We start from the raw sequence: 21,783 nt of genomic DNA on the forward strand, positions 1-21,783 counted from the left end.
AAGCATAAAACCTCACAGAATTAATGTTTTCCTCGAAACTTGGAAAGTTAATAACACTGGAAATGTGAGAGTATTTTTAAAGTTTCTGAAAGCTAATTTTACAAGTGTTTTAACTGCAGAACGTTATTTCTGAGGACAAATTGAAGACATTAGAATCTAAGATACTTTCAAATTATGTTTTAGAAATGTTGGCTGGGCACAGTGGCTCATGCCTGTAATCCAAGAGTTCAAGACCAGCCTGGCCAAGATGGTGAAACCCCATCTCTACTAAAAATGCAAAAATTAGCCGGGCATGGTGGCGGATGCCTATAATCCCAGCTACTTGGGAGGCTGAGACAGAGAATTGCTTGAACCCGGGAGGCAGAGATTTCAGTGAGCCGAGATCACGCCACTGCACTCCAGCCTGGGCAAAAGAGTGAGACTCCATCTCAATAAAGAAGAAAAAAGTTATAAGCAGTTTATCATGACAGCAGGATTTGTTTTTCTTTGGTCAGTGAAATCTTTTTCAAATGCTTCAGTATTAAGTCGTTATTTGTCTTAATTTCTCTTTTAAAAATTATTAATAGCTGTGTACGATCGAATGCGAGCTGATCAGAAGAAATTTGGTAAAGCATCATGGGCAGCGGCTGCTGAACGGATGGAAAAACTCCAGTATGCAGTTTCTAAGGAAACTTTGCAGATGATGAGAGCTAAAGAGATATGCTTGGAACAGCGGAAACATGCACTAAAGGAAGAGGTAACAAAAATCATCAGAAAAATAAAATCAGAAAAAGTTACAATTTGTCATTTTAATCTTTGTACAAGACTTTTTTTTTTATTCCGTAGGCAGTAATTTTATGCCATCTCCATGAGATGAAAACACTTAGAATAGGTCCTGTGACTTAAGTTGTCATTAGAAGAGTTAGACATATCATATTTCACAGCATCCCAGTGTGATGGTTGGCAGCACTGCACTGTTGATCAGAGGGGCCAGCATTAGAATTTCTCAGTTTCTGTAAAGTTTTTTGTACTGTAAAAACATAAAGCTTTCCAGCAATTATTAAGAAAGTTTCACTGACCAGAGAAATTTAGTAAAATTTCTAAGGCAGTGGCATTTTGTTAGGATTTATTGTATAATGCTTTCATACCATTACATTTTGAAACTTCCCATTTTATTCCTACTGGAACACACCGGTCTCCCCGATCTCCCACCTCCTGTCTACCCCCTACAGTCGTTGTCTATCCTTTTTTACTATTGACTTGGGTATAAATATTCATACTTACTTTGCGGGTTGTCCCTATTGGCTTGAAAACACTGAGTACATATTTATTAAAGTAGCACATTTTAGTCTCTAGAGAAAAACAAATCATCATCTCTGCTTTAGTTATAAGAATACAGCTTTATGTAAAATATGTATTTTTTTTTTTTGGCTTAGGTTGTACAGCAAGATGGTTCTCATTGACATTTTTGAAGTGCTTATGCTCATATACACGTGTTTAAAAAATAGTATATGAAGTAACCTATACGGTGTCATACCTGCGATCTAGAAATCTTTTTGTTGATGGATTTTTATCATTATTTCATTTTCCCCTTATTTTTATTTGCTGGCTATTTGAAGGTAAAATTGGAACTTGGCTTATCCGGGAAATTGTTCACACTTTATATTCAGAATCTCTGTGCATGGATTTCATCCCCATCTCATGTTCCCCTGAGGCATTTCTACTGTAATATCCTTTTCTAATTAGCTTGTTCCTCTCATGTTACTAGCTCTCTGGAGTTGTCTTAAATTCTAGAACTTTTAAACTTAAGTCCCTCTTTTTGCTTGAAAAAGAGTACCACCTTTATCTTCATCTTTGTTGTTGTTGTTGTTGTTGAAACAGTGTCTTGTTCTGTCACCGAGGCTGGAGTGCGATCACAACTCACTGCAGCCCTGATCTCTTGGGGCTCAAGCAGTCCTCCTACCTCAGGCTCCCAAGTAGCAGGCATGCACCCCCCCCACCTTGCAAATTTTTGTTTACTTATTTTTTGTAGAGACAAGGTCATTTATATATATATATGTATATATGTGTATATATATATATCAGTGTGCTTTCTTTCCCTGGCAGAGGATTTTAACAATTCCTTATCTATTTATAACTCCTTGATAATTTCTGTGAACATACATGATCTGCTAGAATATTGAGCTGAATACATAATAGTCTTAAAGATTAGCTACTTATTTTTGTCTTTCTCCTACAAGCATATAGCTAAATTATGATTAATTAAGGTTATATTCCCCTCTTTCAGTTTTAATTCATCAAGTATTTATTGAGCATTGATTATATACCATGGTGGATTTGAGCTTAGGATTTGGACAGCACTGTCCAACAGAACGCCCTGTAATCGTGGAAATGTTCTATGTTTACTCTCTCCAGTAGGGTAGTTTTCAGCAATATGTGGCTAATGAGGCTTATGCAACAGAGGAACAGCATTTTAAATTAAATTTAACCACACGTGGCTTGTGGCTACCTTACTGAACAGAGCACCTCTGTAGATCTGGGTTCTGCAAACTTAACTCCTTATGAAAGCTTCAGTGAGTTCCTTAACCTATGAAATGTGAATATTATATACCTTCTAGGGGTGTTATGATTTCATGAGTTAATGCATATAAAGCATTTGCTGTAGCACTTGACATAGAGTAAGACCTGGATAAATATTACTGATTATTACTTTAATTCTATGTTATGTTTTGTGCCAGTATCACAGAAGGGAATACAGAGAAGAAAAAGATACATAATTTCCATGCTTAAGATGTTTACTTGCCTCAACCAACATTTCAGGGTTCAGTAATACAGAGAAGAAAAAGATACATAATTTCCATGCTTAAGATGTTTACTTGTCTCAACCAACATTTCAGGGTTCACAAAGCGTGCAGTTGACTAGGTGATGTGGCATTTTGTATGGGCCTTGCCAGAAAGTTCCAATAGTAGGAAGCTGTGATGTGGTAGACACAGCATGAATCTGAGCTGAGGTAGGGTTTTTGAGATCTTTGTCTAGGCAAGGAGATTGGTTTTTAGTTTTCATTTTGTCAATAAGTAGATTATTCCATAGGTGCACACTATATATTTCAAAGAGTCTAAATACAAAAGGTAGATTCCACTGTAAAGGCCTTAGTTTATATTAAATTCTGTTTTCACCATATAAATTCTGTTTTGGCAGCAGTTAGAGAAAAGTTTAAAATGTTTTAGTCCCTGTCCTTAGTGCTTTATGTATATTATCTTGTTAAATTCTCAAACATAACCTTTTATGCTGTAAGCCCAAAACCATTATCTGAATTTCCTGAAGACAGATATATTTCAGAATCCTAGGGGTTTTTTTAGATTTTAGAAAGGTAAGGTAGAGCATATAACTTCAGACAAGTGTTATTAATCCACTAATGAAACACATGGTCACATTAAATGGAATAAGGATTAAAAATAGTTTATGAAAAATTCAGATCATGTTTTTCCACAAATGGATTGTGAGATTTGGTTTGGCATTAAATTATGGGAATTTTCAGTTTTCCAGGATTTCTGACATGTGGAATTCAAATAATTCTGTCAACTTGTGTTACCCTTATTTGTGCAGTTGTTACTGGTGAAACCTGTATTTATACTTGGGCTTGTCTGTTACTAATTGTTACGTTCATTCTTTCTATATAATAGGGCTAGTTTTAATTGAAAACTTGCCCTTAATGTCATTCCCCTTATGCTGTCCAAGGATTTTATGACCCTTTGAAAAAAACATATAGCCTTGCCCTGTCACCGAAGCTGGAGTGCAGTGGCACGATCATAGCTCACCGCAAGCTCAAACTCTTGGGGCTCAGAGCCCCTACTGTCTCAGCCTCCTAAGTCACTAGGATTACAGGCACATGCCACTATGCCCAGCTGTGACTTATTTTCAAACCCTCATTTCATTTCTTGACTGCATATTTTCTGTAACTCAAACAGTGATGGATGCTTAGTATTTTTTGAATGAATGATTCAGTCCACAGGTAGCTTTTTAAATAGTCCTCAAATGTCTTTGGAACTTTCTAGCACAGTAGGGTGAAAGGCAGAACAAGGGCATAATTCATTTGCATAGTTTGCAAAAAGCGCCACCAGTCAAAATAGGTATACATGAAAACTACTTTATCATTATTACACATGGTGAGAATGATTGTGGAGTCAGCAGGGTATGTTGTACTTACCTGGATGTATGGACATGAATTGGTACTTCATCCCCTTACTAGATTTACTGTAAAACAATAACAATAACACTTTGATATTTTTCCTTATTTTTTGGCTGATAATCCCTAATTTTTTCTAGTGGAAAGAGCACTCTTGTAGGAATCAGGAGAATTGAGTCTAGCCCAAACTTTGCTAGTCATTACCTGGATCACATTGGGAGGTTACAATTTGGTTTGGGGTACTGATATCCTGATACTTGAAGTATGTTTAGGAGAGTAAAAGTTGAGCTATTTTAAGGTAGCCAGTTTTTCCTTTGAATGTTTAAACTACTTTCAGGGCTTCTTTCTTCTTGCCCAGGGAAGCACTGCTCTCGGGTATAAAAAAGACACCGCATTGTGGCACCCACCTTCCCTGCACTGCTCCATTGTCTGGAATTAGTTCTCTTTTCACTCTGGTTTCTGTTTCCCTTAGTTCTGTGGCTGTCAGCTGAGAACAGGAAAACTCAGTCTGGAAATTTCAGATGTTAAAACAGGAAATTTGGAGCAGGGCGCCTATTCCATACCTCTTCATTTCTTATACTAAGGATTTTGCTTCCACGTTGAAGGTTACATAGACCTCAGAGTATTATTTTGCCCTCACAGATTGCTCTGAGTCATAGCATCCGTTTCTCCTTTGCTGATCTCATAAAAGCCCTGTATGTTCTGGTTCTACAACCCTTTAGCTTTTCCCAAAGGCCACCACTGACCTATTGTTTGTCCTTTCAGAGGTTGGGATTTAACAGACTCCTTCACTGCTTGTCTGCCTCTGATGAGGTTTTGATTGTCTTCAGACCACAGCCCTTGGCAAATCCACCTCTGGACTCTTGGTCTAGAAAGAACTCACTGAACCAAAAAATTGAGGGTGAGGTCACTTCTTGTAAGAGAATACCCACTTCCTTTCTCAGTTTGATTTTTGATATTGAGTGTGTCCTGGTAGCATTGTGCTTCTCAAGTGCTTTTAAAGTACCCTGGCCCTGGGCTGCAGTCAAAGTACTGTTCTCTTTGTGGTTGACACAGCTGATAGTGTAAAAGCATGTCACTGGGGGACTTTCAGCCTTTTTCCTTAGCGAAGAGATTGGACAGGAGAGAGAAATTTACAGAGTGCTAGGGGAAGAACTTAGCAGAGCATCATGAACGTAGCAGAAAATGGTCACTTAGTTGGGTAAAATCAGAGTAATGAAAATGAACTAACAGCCGGGATCTGAACAGTATCACTGGAAAGTAATCTTAGATTAAGGTTTTTAGACTGGTTTACACTAAGGTTTTAACCTAACGATTCCCCACTTGAGAATAAAACCTTCTAACATTAGATATCTTACCTGTTTGTATGCTGTGGTAATAGAGAGTGTGGGCGCAGATATTGGAACAATGTATATCCTACAGCTGTGTTTCCAGAACTGGGCGAGAGCCCCAACAGAGTATGAAAAGGGATGTTTATCATCTAAAGTGGCGAGTCCACGAGTCTCAGGGCAGACACTATTCCTTGGTTATTTTATGACTTAGGACGAAAACAACAGTTCATATTGTTAACATTCCCCTCCCTAGCCGCTATAATTAAACCCACTTTGGTGGTGTTGTATTCATTGTCACCCATAAAATACTCCGTAATGCAGCAGGATCACTCACAGTCTTACACTTAGATAATCTATTAAGTATCCGTTCATAAAATATTCATAAAACAAAGTACCACTGTATTTAATTCACCTGGTTATTTTTAAATTTTTACCACTGCACATTTAGACTGGAGCCTAACCATTGCTTTTCAGTTCAAAATTCTTGTGAAAGGGATTTGAAATTATATTTTAAGAAAAAAATATTCTAGTTATTGGGTAAGACTGTGTAGATACCTAGACTGTAAAGCAAAAGCTGGAATTTTCTTTAAAACATATTCTTTTTATATGCTGACAGATTTTACCAACCTCACCAGACAAAAGGGATCATTTAGGAAAACAAGAATTCACTGTCTTTTTCCCTGTGGGTTGTCCCTGACAGTCAGTCAAGTATTTCTTTGGTATTCTGGGACCCCAGTGATGTCTCACATGAGCTCGTAAACAATAATCTTAATAATTTTCCCTTTTGTTCCTCCTGTCTCCTCCTTTGAAGGTCTCTCCTTGGGAAACCACTTGAATCCAGGGCTCCTCACCGTTGCTCCGTTGGCTCTGAGGGCACACTGATGCCCATGTCGGAGCTTTCCTGGAGCTTCTAAGCATGAACCTTTAAACTACCAAAGCAGTGGTGCTATGTTCTTGGGAGAATGCTTACTGTCTCTAGAGAACTAGGCTTGTCCTTCACATCTCACTGACTCCTGAAAAGCCATTCCTTTGGCTTCTTTTATCTGCCTTTCTCCATAGAGCCAAATAGAAAGCCATAGAAATAGTAGCGTTAGGAACCTGTTACCTAAAGTACCCTTTCCCCTTGGTGGTTTCATTCAGATTCCTGGCAAAAATTTTCCCACTCCAGGACCAAGAACTGACCAACCAAGCAAACCTCACAGAAGACCATCCACCACTTTATGAGCCATGCCCAGAAATTTCTGGATCTCACTTTAAGTTCAGCTTAGGATGTTGATTACATTTACCTAAAGTGATACCTTACGGATTGCAAGGATTTCTGTCTAAAGCAATTGTCTTCTGCTGTTCCACTCACATATTCTCACCTCACTCTACAGTCAACAGATCCCAGAACCCAGCCAGTCTGTGACCATGGAGCAAAGCAAAACCCCAGGAATGTGGCATTAACCAGCTTTTACCATTCTTGTAAATATCTGAGAATGGCCCCATCATTTTCATATATCTCTATGAAAAGAGCAACTACATAACTTAGCATCCACTTTTGAGAGGGAAAGCATTTATATCCAGATGATACATGTATTATCACCGTAAATATCCATAAGTATAACATAAATATTAAAACCTTATTTTTACCGTATTTGCCTACTTCTGCCGTATAATGACTTGATTATTAATGTTTTTTATATATATATATTTTAAAGTCTAGATTCCATGCCTACAAGTTTCTTTCTGAGAGCAGTTACTTAGTAGGTTTATGCTATCTGATTAGTATTAATTTTTAATACTAACTTGATTTTTTTTTTCTTGTCCCCACCAGCTAGAAATATTTTAATTTGTATTTTCAATGCAGATGCAGAGTTTGCGGGGTGGTACAGAAGCCATAGCCCGATTGGATCAGTTAGAAGCTGACTATTATGACCTGCAACTTCAGTTGTATGAAGTACAGTTTGAAATCTTGAAGTGTGAAGAGTTACTATTGACAGCGCAACTAGAAAGCATCAAAAGACTTATATCAGGTATGGTGTGCATTTAACCACATAAGTTCACAAAAGATTGAATATGTGAGAAAATACATATGTACACCAGGTATGTTTCTTCTGTTAAGACATTTAAAACATTGTTTTCTATAGGGATAGTGTTGGAGGGGTGATTTCAAGCATTTATTGAGCACTTACTGTTTACCAGATACTGCTGAACACTTTGAATACATTCACTCTATGAGGTATATTAAATAATCACCATTTACAAAGAAGCTTAAGAGGTAATGGCTTTGCCTGAGGTTACAGAGCCAGTAATGAGATTAGAACCCTGTTCTGTCCAAACCCTAGCCCATATTCTTTACCACTACTCTTTTTTGCTGTTCTATAACAGAAAAAAGAGATGAAGTGGTGTACTATGATACTTACGAAAGCATGGAGGCCATGCTGGAGAAGGAAGAGATGGCAGCATCTGCATACTTACAGAGGGAAGAGCTGCAGAAACTTCAGCAGAAAGCACGCCAGCTGGAAGCAAGACGTGGACGGGTTTCCGCCAAGAAATCCTACCTCAGAAATAAAAAGGTATTTAAATACTGCTTTTGTTCATTACTTATTCTTTTATCCATATCTACTATTCTCATCTGTTTTGTCCTTAAAACTTGCATATGTTTTAAAACTAAGTGCAATCTCTTATCAGTGCTCAATGCATTTATAGTGCTCTGAGAATTGCCCTCTTAAACACATTGGAACAGCCAATAGTGTTCTCTTTACCTCAAGAAACACTAACGCTGACTCTGCTAAAGGGCATGACTACAGGATCCCTAATAATGCGATTCCTGGCTCCCTTTTTTTTTAAGGAGGCCCAGCGATGTTTTTTACAAGCTGTGATTCTGACCTTCATCTTAAAGGAATTTTATAGATTGTTATTTCTTTATTTAACTTTGACTACATTTCAAAATGTTTGATTCTTGATATTTGGAATAACTCATTTTGTGTAAATGTGATTCTTCCTGTGTCTTAAAAAATGTTTTGCACTCTAGTTCAGATGTTAACTATCATGGAGCTGTTTCTAGTCACTGTAAGTGCAGAGTTGGAATCTGGAACTAGCTCTCCAACCTAGACCAAACTGATGATTTGCTTTAAGCTCAAGTATTATAAAATATGTCATGTTCTCTGAGAACCCACCTTCCTGCTCTTCACCGCATTCCAAGGCTACCACTTCCTTATTCCACAGAAAATCGATACCTTTGCTTTTTGAAATAGATAGCTCTTGCACATTAAAGAAACTCAGGTAGGCATGTCTCCACAGTAAGTCAGGAACCCAGGACCTTCTATCACATTGTCCATCAACAGAACAGTTACCTTGCCATCCAGAGCCATGACTTTCACATAATTATGTGCCTTTGCACATAATTTCCCCGTGACAGTGGTAATTGAAACCCACTGCTGTATCAGCCCTAGTTGTGTGCCTCGTTTCATGTTCCAGTCTGCACCAACCAGGTAAACATTGCAGGCCGAGCGGGGTGGCTCATGCCTGTAATCTCAGCACTTTGGGAGGCTGGGGCGGGTGGATCTCCTGAGGTCAGGAGTACGAGACCAGCCAACATGGTGAAACTCCATCTCTACTAAAAATACAAAAAATTAGCCAGGCATGGTGGCATGTGCCTATAATCCCAGCTACTTGGGAGGCTGAGGCAGGAGAATCATTTGAACCCAGGAGATGGAGGTTGCAGTGAGCTGAGATGGCACCATTGCACTCCAGCCTGGGCAACAAGAGTGAAACTCCATCTAAAAAAAAAAATTGCAGTGATTTCAGCAGGTCCTGTAGAACAGTTTTAGGGGAGAATGAAAAGTAAATAAGATTTTAGAAGAGCACACTTTTTAAGAATATTAGTAGTATTTTATATATTACTTTTAGGTGTATAATGCAGTACTTTTGAGACTCGGAATTTGCAAACCTGCAAGTTTTTGAAAATGCTATGCAATTCAGACTTAACTGAAAGTCTGATTTCATTTTAATTCACCAGTATGCTAGGCACATTGTTAGACTTAGGATACAAAGATGAGCATAGCATAGTCCCTCCTCCTCCCAGTCTTGCAGAGAAGGCAAACCAGGTGAACAGATGAATGTTCTGCTGGCCAAAAACAGAGCAAGAGCAGGGAGTGAGGAAAGGCTTCTCTGAAGAGATGACACTTGTATTGGCTTTTAACATCTGAATAAAAATTGGCCAGATTGATGGTGTTGGGGTAATTACAAGCAGGACAGAATAGTGCTTAGCAAAGACACTGAAGCGGAAAACAGGACGGTTTGTCAGAGCATTCTACATTGTAAGACATGCTGCAGGGCAGGGACTAGGTTACAGGAAATTTTACATACCACATTAACAAGCCTGAGCTTTGTCTGTAGTGTAAGTTAAGCAAAGGGGTAATATGAACAGATTCACATTTTAGCAAGATAAAGCAGCATGAAAAATAGGTTAGAGGGAGAAGACATGGAAAGGTTCTGATTGGAAGGTGTCATTATCCTCCACCTCAATAACGTTGAGAGGTTAAGACTATGAAGTAAGTGAGTACCTGTGCAGGCTAAGAGATGGACAGATCTTGAACTGTCTAGATCTGACACTTTGCAGAAAAAGTTAGTAGGATTTAGTGATGTGGTGAAGGAGGGAGGAAGAGCCATTCTCTGTCAGCTCTCTGGTTTCTGGATTGGACATTGAGGTAGATGGTGGTGTCACCAACCAAAATGGAAAACCCAGAGGAAGAGCACATATGGGTGGGAGGTGATGAGCTGAGTTTTAGACTTGCATATAAGAGGTCTTGGGCATCCAGGTAGAGATGGCTGTGAAACAGTTGAGACAATTGGGCACCTGGGTCTTATAAGAGTGTATGAGATGGTCTCAGAAGAACACAGTGAGCAGGTGATTTTTAAAAATATTTTACTTCGTTTTTATAGAGACAGGAGCTCACTATGTTGCCCAGGCTGATCTCAAACTCCTGAGCTCAAGCAATCCTCAGCCTCCCAAAGTGCTAGGATTGCAGATGTGAGCCACCCTGCCCAGCCTGAGAAGGATGTTCTTAGGAATGATGGGGTGGAGGTGGGAGGCTGATAGGAAAGAGCAAGGGAAGGTGGTGGAGCAGGGTAGATACATAGTTTGAGGAAGAAAAACCTTCATTATATTTAATATTTGTAATTCAGGAAGCAAAACGTTCTTGGCTAGGGGTGAGAAAACATTGTAAAGGGCACAGGTTATGAAAGACTGAGCTGCTATGATGTAGTGCGAGGTGAAAGGCTCTAAGGAAAGAACGCTGGGGAACATTTGAGAGTGTGTGCAGAAGAAAGGGATCAAAGAGAAAGTAATCGCAGTTGGAAGAAGCAGGAGAGCTTGAAGTCACAGAAGTGAAGATGATGATTCCACACAACAGGGTGGTCAGCAGGGTCAGGTGCTCCAGAAAGGTAAAGGAAGAAAGAAATGACTCCATGACATCCAATATTGGTAGACTATTAGGGCCCTGTGTTGAGAGTTTTGAGAAAAGTTGGGGGCAAGAAGTAGATCTCGGTGGTCTGAGAAGGGAGTGCAGCAGAGGTCTAGAGCAGTGACTGATGGAATAGCAAAGGAAACTGTACAGGTGAGGGGTGAAGAGGAGCAACCTTGGTGGCCATGTCCCACAAAGCTGTTGTACTCTTCTAGCAGCATTAAGAGCCTCAGGCTGAACTTAATACCAGCTTAATACCAGCTCTTCCCTTGTTGGTAAGTGTTAGCTCATATCAATTTAATCAGTATTCTTCAGTCTTCATTTCTATGTTAATCTAAATCTGAAGTAGGAAAACCCAGCACTGGAGAATCTCTCCATTTACACTTGCATGCTTGTACCCCAAGCCCAGCAACTGCAGTGGCAGAACTGCAGAGGGAAGGAGGAGGGAAATAAGGAAGGGTGGTGAAAAGATAGGGAATGAGAAACACTAAGTCCTAAAAGAAAAGCTACTGAGAAGATCAAATATACAAGGAAAAACAAATGCCTCCCCATGTAATATAATCCTATATTGCCTCGTTTACATATTGACATGCCCAAGGGCACTGGCTTCTTGGTTTCTCTGGCACTCATCCTAAGATTGTATACACAGTTCATGTCCTGCCTCACCCCTTGAAAGAGTGGAGATAGGTGGTCTCCGGCTGTGCTGGTGAAGTCAATGCTTTGTGATTAAACATTTCAAGAAGAGTAACAAAAATAATGATTTTCTTTGTTTTTTATCTTCTTTAATTCTCCCAGTAGTCAAATGAAATCTAGAGAGCTCAGAAAATTAGAATCATTTTCATACTTCACTTGGTGGCAAAACCAGACCTGTGCTATCATGAAGTTATTTATTGTCTTATTTTCACTTTGACAATTCATTTCACTATTATTACTTATTATGGGATATGGTTTCAGATCTTGGATATATATGGTATATACAACTTACCACCATTCTGTAAATTATCAAAAAACTTTGAATTTCAAAACATGTCTGACCTCTGTTCTAGATAAGGGATTGTGAACCTGTATCCTCATTTATAAGCAAGGGAACCAACGCTACTAGTAGTGACATAAATCACCTAAGGAAAAGCAGCTAATATGGAGCAGGGGTAGGATTCTGTCCTAGGTCCATGACACTCAGAGACCTGAGTTACTGTATCACCTTGTCATGATGCTATCTAATGCGCCCTTTGTTTTCCCCATTGCGCTGGATGGATTCTTGCTAGGCAACAGAATGAACCAGAGTGGGTAAAGAACATGATGTAAAAAATGACATTTTGCTTTAAAATAGTTTACTGACTTCAAAGGTTATTATTTGACTTTCTCTGATTCAAAGAGTGATCATTTTAGGCTGAGCATGGTGGCTCACGCCTGTAATCCCAGCACTTTGGGAGGGCAAGGTGGGCGAATCACTTGAGGTCAGGAGTTCAAGAACCACCTGGCCAACATGGTGAAACCCCATCTCTACTAAAAATACAAAAATTAGCCAGGCATGATGGCACGCGCCTGTAGTCCCAGCTACTTGGGAGGCTGAAGTGGGAGAATCTCTTGAACCTGGGAGGCGGAGGTTGCAGTAAGCCAGAGATTATGCCACTGCACTCCAGCCTAGGCAACAGAGTGAGACTCCATCTCAAAAACAAACAAAAAAAAAGTGATCATTTTAGTATAGCTTTGGAATGTTGGAGACTAACCCTTTTATATGGAAAACTTCTCCAAATCGTTTACTTAGGAAAGGACACAGGGTAATGAAGATTTAACTTGGTGGTGGTAAAAAGTTGCCAAAATATAGTGCATTAATTTATAAAGTAGTGCATATCTCATAGTTATTATAAAAATCTTGTTTTATATTGTGATTGGAAAATATATGCTTTTTAAAAATAGTTTCCAAATAATTTTGATAACTTTGACTTTCTAGTCTTCCAAGTCTCTTACAGCTCTTATGTCTGTGACCAAAAGATTCAGATCCCATACTGTTCAAGCCAGTCTGGACAAAAAAATTCATGGTCTTTAACTTGTCAGAGAGAGCTTAACAATACATATTTTATATAAGTAAATACTTTCCTATTCTTTTTTGCCCAGACATGTTTAAAGAGCATAATGAAGCCAGGTGCCATGACTCATACCTGTAATCCCAGTAATTCAGGAGGCTGAGGCAAGGGGGATTACTTGAGGCTCAGAGTTCAAGACCAGTCTGGGCAACATAGTGAGACGCCGTCTCTCAGAAAAAGTATAATGAGACATGGAATCTTCTAAAAAAGACCTTTCGGGACAACCCCCTTCAGTCCACGTTGCCCCACCTCTTCTCCTTCAAAAAAGAGAAACCAGGTGGTCTATAGAAGTTAACAGTTTAATAGAGGAGTCTTTTTGTAAGATCCTGATTACTTGGCTTTTACAGCTTCAGTAGTCCAGATAAGAAACAAGAGGTGGTCAGTGTGATACTTTGTTCTGTAGGTGGTATATATTAAGATCAAAACTTAACCTTGGTGTAGTGTTCAGAGTCTTTCAAGTTTCACTTGTATTAAAACATATTTTATGTATTTACAGGAAATATGTATTGCAAAACACAATGAAAAAATCCAACAGCGCACTCGGATTGAAGATGAATATAGAACCCATCACACAGTACAGCTAGTAAGTTTGGACTCGAAGATTTTGAACAAAACTTTGTTTTTTACATGTTTTAGAGTGGATAAAATCTGTAGAGAATGATAAAAAGCTTATAACTGGACATTAACATTAGTTCAGTTTATATAATGATAAGTTTTTAGGCAAAACTGATGGGAAAGTACAGAGTTCCTGTACCCTCAACCCACACACGTAGCCTCCCCTACTGTAGCATCTCATATACTCCTGTCTCCACACTTGATAGCCTTTCTACTGTCAACATCCCCCAGAGTGGCATATTTGTTAAAATCAGTGAAACATTGGACATCACCATTCCCCAAAGTCTGTTGCTTACATTAGGGTTCTTTCTTGGTGTTCTGTGTTCTGTTGGTTTTGACAATGTATAGTGACATGGATCTGCTATTATAGTATTGTATGGAATAATTTCACTGCTCCAAAAATCCCTTTGTTCCACTACTCATCCCTCTCTCTCCCCAAGCCCCTGGCAAACACTGATCTTTTTATAGTCTTCATATTTTACCTTTACCAATGTATAGTTGGAATGATACAGCCTGTAACCTATTCAGTTGGCCTCTTTAACGTAGTAATGTGCATTTAAGGTTGCTCCATGTCATGGCTTGATAGATCATTTTAGCACCAAATAATGTTCCACTGTGTGGATGTCCCACATTTTGTTTATCCTTGAGCCTGTTGAAGGACATCTTGGTTGCTTCTAAGCTTTGGCAGCAATTAATAAAGCTGCTATAAACATCCATGGAGGACTTTTTGTGCACGTAAATTTCAGCCAATTTGGGTAAATAACAAGGAGCATGAATGCTGGAGAGTATGGTAAGAGTGTATTTAGTTTTGTGAGAAACTGCAAAACTGTCATCCATAGTGGCTGTTCCATTTTGAACTCCCACCAGCAATGAATGAGAGTTCAGGTTTTTCCACATCCTCTCTAGCATTTTACTGTTGTCACATTTTTGAATTTTAGCCATTCTGACAGGTGTATAGTGGTATATTTTGGTGTGTGTGGGTGTGTGTGTGTTTAACAGATGGAGTCTTGATAGGTTGCCCAGGTTAGCCTCAAACTCCTGGGCTCAAGCAGTCATCCTGCTTTAACCTCCTGGGACTACTGGCATGGACTGCTGTGCCTGGCTTTTACTGTTGTTTTAATTTGCAAATCTCTAATGCAGATATATAGACATATAGATACATATATAGAGAGAGAAAGAGTGCATCTGTTCAAATGCTTACTTGCCCCTGTATATATCTCTAGTAAGGTGTCTGTTCAGATCTTTTGCTCTTTTTTTTTTTGGAGTCTCATTCTGCTGCCGAGGCTGGAGTGCAGTGGCACGATCTCGGCTTACTGCAACTTTCATCTCCCGTGTTCAAGCAATTCTCCTGTCTCAGCCTCCTGTGTAGCTAGGACTACAGATGTGCATCACCACGCCCAGCTAATTTTTGTTTTTAGTAGAGACGGGGTTTCACCATGTTGGCCAGGCTGGTCTTGAACTCCTGACCTCAAGTGATCTGCCCCCCTTGGCCTCCAGAAGTGCTGGGATTACAGGCATGAGCCACCGTGCCCAGCCTTTTTGCTCATTTTTTAAATTGGATTTTTATTTTCTTATTGTTGAATTTTAGGAGTTATTCATTATTTTGGCTTATACTCCTTTATCAGATGTGTCCCTTTGTTTTGCAAATATTTTCTTATGATCTGTGGCTTATTTTCTCATTCGTTCGACAGTGTCTGTTGCAGAACAGAAGTGTTTTACTTTTAACAAAATCCAATTTACCAGCACTTTCTATCATGGTTCATACCTTCGGTGTTGCATCTAAAAAGTTATTGCCAGTCCCCAAATCAGCTAGATTTGCTCCTATGTTATCTTCTAGAAGTTTTATAGTTTTGTGTTTTATATTTAAGTCTGTGATCCATTTTGAGGTAATTTTTGTGAAGGGTATAAGGTTTGTGTCTAGATTTTTTTTTTGGCATGTGGACTTCCTGTTGTTCCAGCACCATCTGTTTAAAAGACTATCCTTTTTCCATTGAATTGTCTTTGTTCCTTTATCAAAGATCAAATGATTCTGTCTCTTCAGTCTATTTTTGGGTGTCCTATTTTGTTTCGTTCATCTAGATCTTTTGCCTCTCCATATGAGCTTGAGGATCAGCTTGTCAGTAGCCACAAAAAAATAGCTGGGATTTTGATTGGGACAGTGTTGAATTTATAAGTCAAGTAGGGATGACCTAATATGTTTTTCATTTTTTTCATTTTAAAATACTTTTCCTCTTTTGGTTTTTTTGCTTTTTAATTATTATTTTTATTTTAACCTCTACCTCCTTCTCCTATACCTAACATCTTAGTATTGAATATTCCTATCCACAAACAAACAATATTTTTCATCTATTTAATTCTTTGATTCTTTCATCAGTTTTATAATTTTCCTCATAAAGATCTCGTACACCTTTTGTAAGATTTATACCTAAGATAGACCTAAGTCTTTCTTCCTCTTCTTTGTCGGGGAGGTGGTAATATAAATAGTATTATGTTTTTAATTGAAAATTCCAATTGTTCATTGCTGGTATATTACAAAACAATTGACTTTTGTTAATCAAGCTTTTTCTTATAATCCAGATTTGTCAGTTTTCTTTCAGATTTTCTACATCTGTCCGCAAAGACAGTTTTATGTCTTCCTTCCCAATCTGTATAGCTTTTATTTCTCTGTCTTATTGCATTAGCTAGTACTTCAGTATAATGTTGAAAAGGAGTGGTAAGGGAGATATCTTTGTCTTGTTCCTGATCTTAGCAAGAAAGCTGTAGTTTCTCACTGGTAAGTGTGATGTTACTTGTAGGTTTTGGGATGGATGCTCTTTATCAAGCAGAGGAAGTTCTCCCTCTATTCCTAGTTTGCTGAGAATATTAGTTCACTGTATATAAAATTACATTAGAAACCTTCTCCTACTTGCATATTGCTGCGCCTCATCCCACACAATATATTATCCTGATGGTCATCTTTTCAGATGTGTCTTAAATTATTTAACACCAGTGATTTGTACTTAAACATCGGAAATGCCAACATGACCATATCACTATATTTGGATATTTTTAAAATTTTCTTTCTTTAGCATCATACTAAAGGCCAAAAGGCTTAAATTTGTCTCCGTTACTGCTTAAGGCACATTCTTAGCTAATGCTGCCCCTTACTCTTCATTTTAGCCACATAAAATTAGCCAAACTACCCATAAACTGTAAGATTACCTTTCTCCTAGAATCTAGAAATAGCAAATTAATTATTGTACTTTTATTTTTCATTACTATTTCTGTGGGTCAGAAACTGCTTTGTAAGATTAGTCAGGGGACCAGCATGACACTGAGGTGAGTAAGTTGCTCCCTGCTATAACCATTTGTACTTGCATTATCAGTTTAGTTATGAAGGTTCCACACTTCCAATATGTTTCTTTTTATAAAACATAAGATTTTGGTGGAGGGGAATAACTAATTAACTTTTTAGAATGAATGAGTATCAGATCTTTTTCCCAGATCTATTATTTTGGGGCAACAGGAGTAAAAATTAGTAAATCGTTTATTTTTCTTTTCCTTTTTTTTTTTTTTTTTAATTTTTATTTTATTTTATTTTTTTTGAGATGGAGTCTCACTCTGCCCAGGCTGAAGTGCAGTGGCTCCATCTCTGCTCACTGCAACCTCTGCCTCGCGGGTTCGAGCCATTCTCCCGCCTCACCTCAGCCTTCCGTGTAGCTGGGATTACAGGCGCGTGCCACCACACCTGGCTAATTTTTGTATTTTTGGTAGACGGGGTTTCACCGTATTAGCCAGGCTGGTCTCAAACTCCTGCCCTTGAGTTATCTGTCCACCTTGCCCTCACAAAGTGCTGGGATTACAGGTGTGAGCCACCATACCTGGCCAAGAAATTGATTCTCAAGGGAATCCCAAAGATAAATGTCATCTGCCTTAGAATTTTGCCTAATACTTTGGTTGAAATATATAATTGTCAGAGAATGAATCCATTAAATATTACTAGTCATCTTTAACACATACAGATAAAGCACAAGGAAAGTTAGCTTATATCAAAATAGATCATTGTTTTTCAATGCTAGTTTTAAACCACCAGTGTCAGAACCTCTTACGTGGTGGATTGTTTAAAATATAGATTCTTAGATGTTAACCTTATTGTTGCAACAGTTTCCCCTGGACATCCTTGTGAATTAAATATGCAAGACTAAGGAAGTTTATTTTAATATTTGATAGTAAGGTCTCTGAAATAAAATGTGAGGATTTACTTATTAATACTACTATTTTAAATTGTTATTAGCCCAGAGACAAATTGGGTAAGAGAATTCTGTTTTCCCCATTAAAGAATGAACTCTTGCTTTTTATAAGCACACTCAAAACTCCAGGCTTTCATTTCAAGAAAACATACATGGTGGCTCATGCCTGTAATCCTAGCTTTTGGGAGGCCAAGGCAGGAGGATTGCTTGAACCCAGGAGTTCAAGACCAGGCTGACCCTATCTCTATAAAAAATTTTTGAAATAGCTGGGCATGGTGGCATATGCTTGTCTCAGCTATAAGCATGCGCAACATACAGGGAGGCTTATGCCTCTTTTTGGGCACGTGTTCACTTATTTCAGGCTCTAAGAGCCCCCTTTGAATTGTGTTCATGTGTGGTGTACCTTTGTGTCCTTTTGTGTAAATTAGTAGTATATTACTAGATTGCATTTTATTCAGAATAATTAGGCTACCACCTTTTTTTTTTTTTTTTTGATAGAGATAGGGTCTCACTCTGTTGCTCAGGTTGGTCTTCAACTCCTGGCCTCAAGCAGTCCTCCTGCCTCAGCCTCCCAAAGTGCTGGGATTACAGGCATGAGCCACCACACTTGGCTTTATTTTCCAGTTTCCTTTTGTCTCCCTGTCACTCTTATCTCCCCACTCATACTTTCTTCTTGGAGTTTATGATACAGTCATCCAATGCAAATGCAACTGTAATTCTCATTTGAAATTTTATTGTTTAGGGAAAGCTGATGGAAAAGAGGAGAGGAATGATAGAAGAATAGAATGGGGGGTTGGATTTGAAAAGGACAGAACAATGGAAGAGAGGGTAGTTAATTTCCATGTGAAATTATCTGGTCTGGTCTTCTGGGAGGTATCTCTCATTTTTTAAAACAAAGCAAGAAAATAACCCATTTACCCTATATAGAAAGCCTTTTCATTTATTTAACTAACATTAATTTTACCAAATGAGATTTTATTACATAGCTTTAAGATGATTCAACTCTATAGGGAAGATTAAGTTTGTTTAGATAACTGCCAGAAATAAGATGTGATAGTAAACCAGATGATTCATGGATAATGCTTGAAGTATATTTTTCTAACAACTGGTTATATTGTTTAGAATAATGTACACTATCCAAATTACTGACCAAGGGGTTGTTGATTTGATTGCTTTTGTTCATTTGTTTGTCTTTTTGAGACGGAGTCTCACTCTGTTGCCTAGGCTGGAGTACAGTGGCATGATCTCAGCTAACTGCAACCTCCGCCTCCCAGGTTCAAGCGATTCTCCTGCCTCAGCCTCCCAAGTAGCTGGGATTACAGGCATGCATTGCCATGACCAGCTAATTTTTGTATTTTGGGTAGAGACGGGGTTTTACCATGTTGACCTGGCTGGTCTCGAACCCCTGACCTGAGGTGATCCACCTGCCTTGGCCTCCCAAAGTGCTATGATTATAGGTGTGAGCCACCGTGTCTGGCCGGTTGCTGATTTTATTTTTAAAGTCATCTACATTGAAGTTAGCATAATATAGTAGCTAGAAGTATTTTACACTAAAATTGTATATTAAAAATATTTCATGTTTCATGTTATAAAAATTTTGTTCAATGAATCATCCCCTTGGGCCCATATTAGGATAACTTCTCATCTTTTTTCCTATTAATGATAAAAATTGAGACACAGCGTAATGGAATTATTATTAATTTTTTACCAGAAGAGAGAAAAATTACATGATGAAGAAGAAAGAAAAAGTGCCTGGGTTAGCCAAGAGAGACAGAGAACACTGGATAGACTTCGAACATTTAAACAGGTATTAAAAGTAATGGTCCATTTATTGTTTTTCATTGTTTTTAAAACAGAGCTACATATACACCTGTAGGATTTCTTTGTGGGAAAAACTTGGTTTTCCCTTATTTATAAACTATTATAACCATGGAAGTCCTTTTTAAAGTTGTTTTGATGGCATGGCTCCATTTCCTCTGGTGGTTTTCCGAATTAGTATTCTTGTGATCTTTGACCCACAGCTTTAGTAGTATAAGAGGAATGATCAAGGCCTCTGGGAAACCTAGATGCCTCTTGAGTTAAAAAAATTAGTTAAATCACAACTGACTATCCAGCTCAAGCATCAACTTGTTATTTATTCCACATACATCAACCTGTGCCATTGGCAGAATTAGAGGTGGGGGGAGTAGCATATTTGAGAAATGCTTCAGCAGTTCTCTTGCCAGGGTAACCCATGACCGCACACTGATACCACAGTATCCACACGTCTCCTCAGAACTCTGCTGAAGCCTCCTTTTTAAAGTACTCTGGAGCCTTACTTCAGTTGTGCATGCTGAAGGATCACTTTATAAGTGAAGTAGGCTTTTGAACAAGTGTTACAGTGAAAAAAAAGGAGGTGAGGCAGGGGATAAGCCTTGTTATTAAGTAAATGTGGCCCACGCCTGTAATCCCAGCACTTTAGGAGGCTGAGGCAGGTAGATTGCTTGAGCCGGGGAGTTCAAGACCAGCCTGGGCAACATGGCGAAACCCTGTCTCTATACAGATTAGCCTGGCATGGTGGAACATGCCTGTGGTTCTGGCCATTTGGGTGGCTGAAGTGGTAGGATTACCTGAGCCAGGGAGGTCATGGCTGCAGTGAGCTGTGATCGCACCACTGCACTCCAGTCTGGGCAATAGAGTGAGACCCTGTCTCAAAAAAAAAAAAAAAAAAAAAAGGTTTTACCATGGAAAAAGATGTATAAGAGTTCTACCAGTAAGTACTTCAAAAAATGTAATTCTCTCTTCTTCATTCTGTCATAAAATGGATATATAGTTGTTGGAGCTTTTTAAAAATGCCAAGTAACCTGTTAAAGAATATTTTAATTTTCTCGTGTGTGTGCATTTGAAAACATAGGAAACTAGTTTCTTTTTGCATACCAGTAGCATTTATGCATTTGACATAATTTATGTTTTGCATTTTACATGCTATTTGTTTTATACATTTAGTAGTTTTATTCACTAAAAATCTCTTTTTAATCATGATAATTTTGAATATTTGAATTAATCATGGATTTGATAGGCAAATAATAAATTCATAATTTTTTGTAAGTTATTAGGTACTTTCGGATTTTCTGTATAACTTTAAGAGTGAAATAACCAATAAGGCAACATAACGTTTTTGAGATGGAATCTTGCTCTGTCACTCAGACTGGAGTGCAGTGCCACAATCTCAGCTCACTGAAACTTCCGCCTCCCAGGTTCAAGGAATTCTCCAGTCTCGGCCTCCCAAATAGCTGGGACTACAGGTGCCTGCCACCACACCCAGCTAATTTTTGTATTTGTAGTAGAGACGGGGTTTCGCCATGTTGGCCAGGCTGGTCGGATCCACCCGCCTTGGCCTCCCAAAGTGCTGGGATTACAGGCGTGAGCCACCATGCCTGGCCACGTAACATCTTTTATTTGAAGGATAAGATAAATAGGCATGTGCTCATAAATTGTTTCAATAACATTTAACCAGTTCCAATAACTTCTGATATTTTAGAGGTATCCTGGGCAAGTCATACTTAAATCAACCAGATTACGACTAGCTCATGCAAGAAGAAAAGGTGCAGCAAGTCCTGTTCTCCGAGAGGATCAGTGTGACTCTCTACCAAGTGTGTTACAGGTAGAAGAGAAAACTGAAGAGGTGGGAGAAGGAAGAGTCAGGCGTGGGCCATCACAGACAACAGAACCCCAGAGCCTTGTACAACTTGAAGATACTTCATTAACACAACTTGAAGCCACTTCATTACCTCTCAGTGGTGTTACCTCTGAACTGCCTCCCCCTGTATCTCTTCCACTTTTGAATAACAACCTCGAACCATGTTCTGTTACCATAAATCCACTCCCACCCCCTCTTCCTCCAACACCACCACCTCCCCCACCTC

At 38.7% G+C, this 21,783-nt stretch overlaps 1 protein-coding gene across 1 annotated transcript in view; it reads left to right on the forward strand.

Annotated features, from left to right (window-relative positions):
* Positions 1 to 21,783, forward strand: part of JMY (junction mediating and regulatory protein, p53 cofactor) — a 117,932-nt gene that overhangs the window by 83,273 nt on the left and 12,876 nt on the right. Inside the window, exons 5-10 of the mRNA XM_011992212.1 lie at positions 567 to 736; positions 7,347 to 7,512; positions 7,868 to 8,055; positions 13,531 to 13,617; positions 19,590 to 19,685; positions 21,399 to 21,778. Coding sequence (XP_011847602.1) covers positions 567 to 736; positions 7,347 to 7,512; positions 7,868 to 8,055; positions 13,531 to 13,617; positions 19,590 to 19,685; positions 21,399 to 21,778 — 1,087 coding nt within the window. The remainder of the gene's footprint in view (positions 1 to 566; positions 737 to 7,346; positions 7,513 to 7,867; positions 8,056 to 13,530; positions 13,618 to 19,589; positions 19,686 to 21,398; positions 21,779 to 21,783) is intronic.

Source organism: Mandrillus leucophaeus, unplaced genomic scaffold (genome assembly GCF_000951045.1).
Source record: "Mandrillus leucophaeus isolate KB7577 unplaced genomic scaffold, Mleu.le_1.0 Scaffold407, whole genome shotgun sequence".
Taxonomy (NCBI): Eukaryota; Metazoa; Chordata; class Mammalia; order Primates; family Cercopithecidae; genus Mandrillus; species Mandrillus leucophaeus.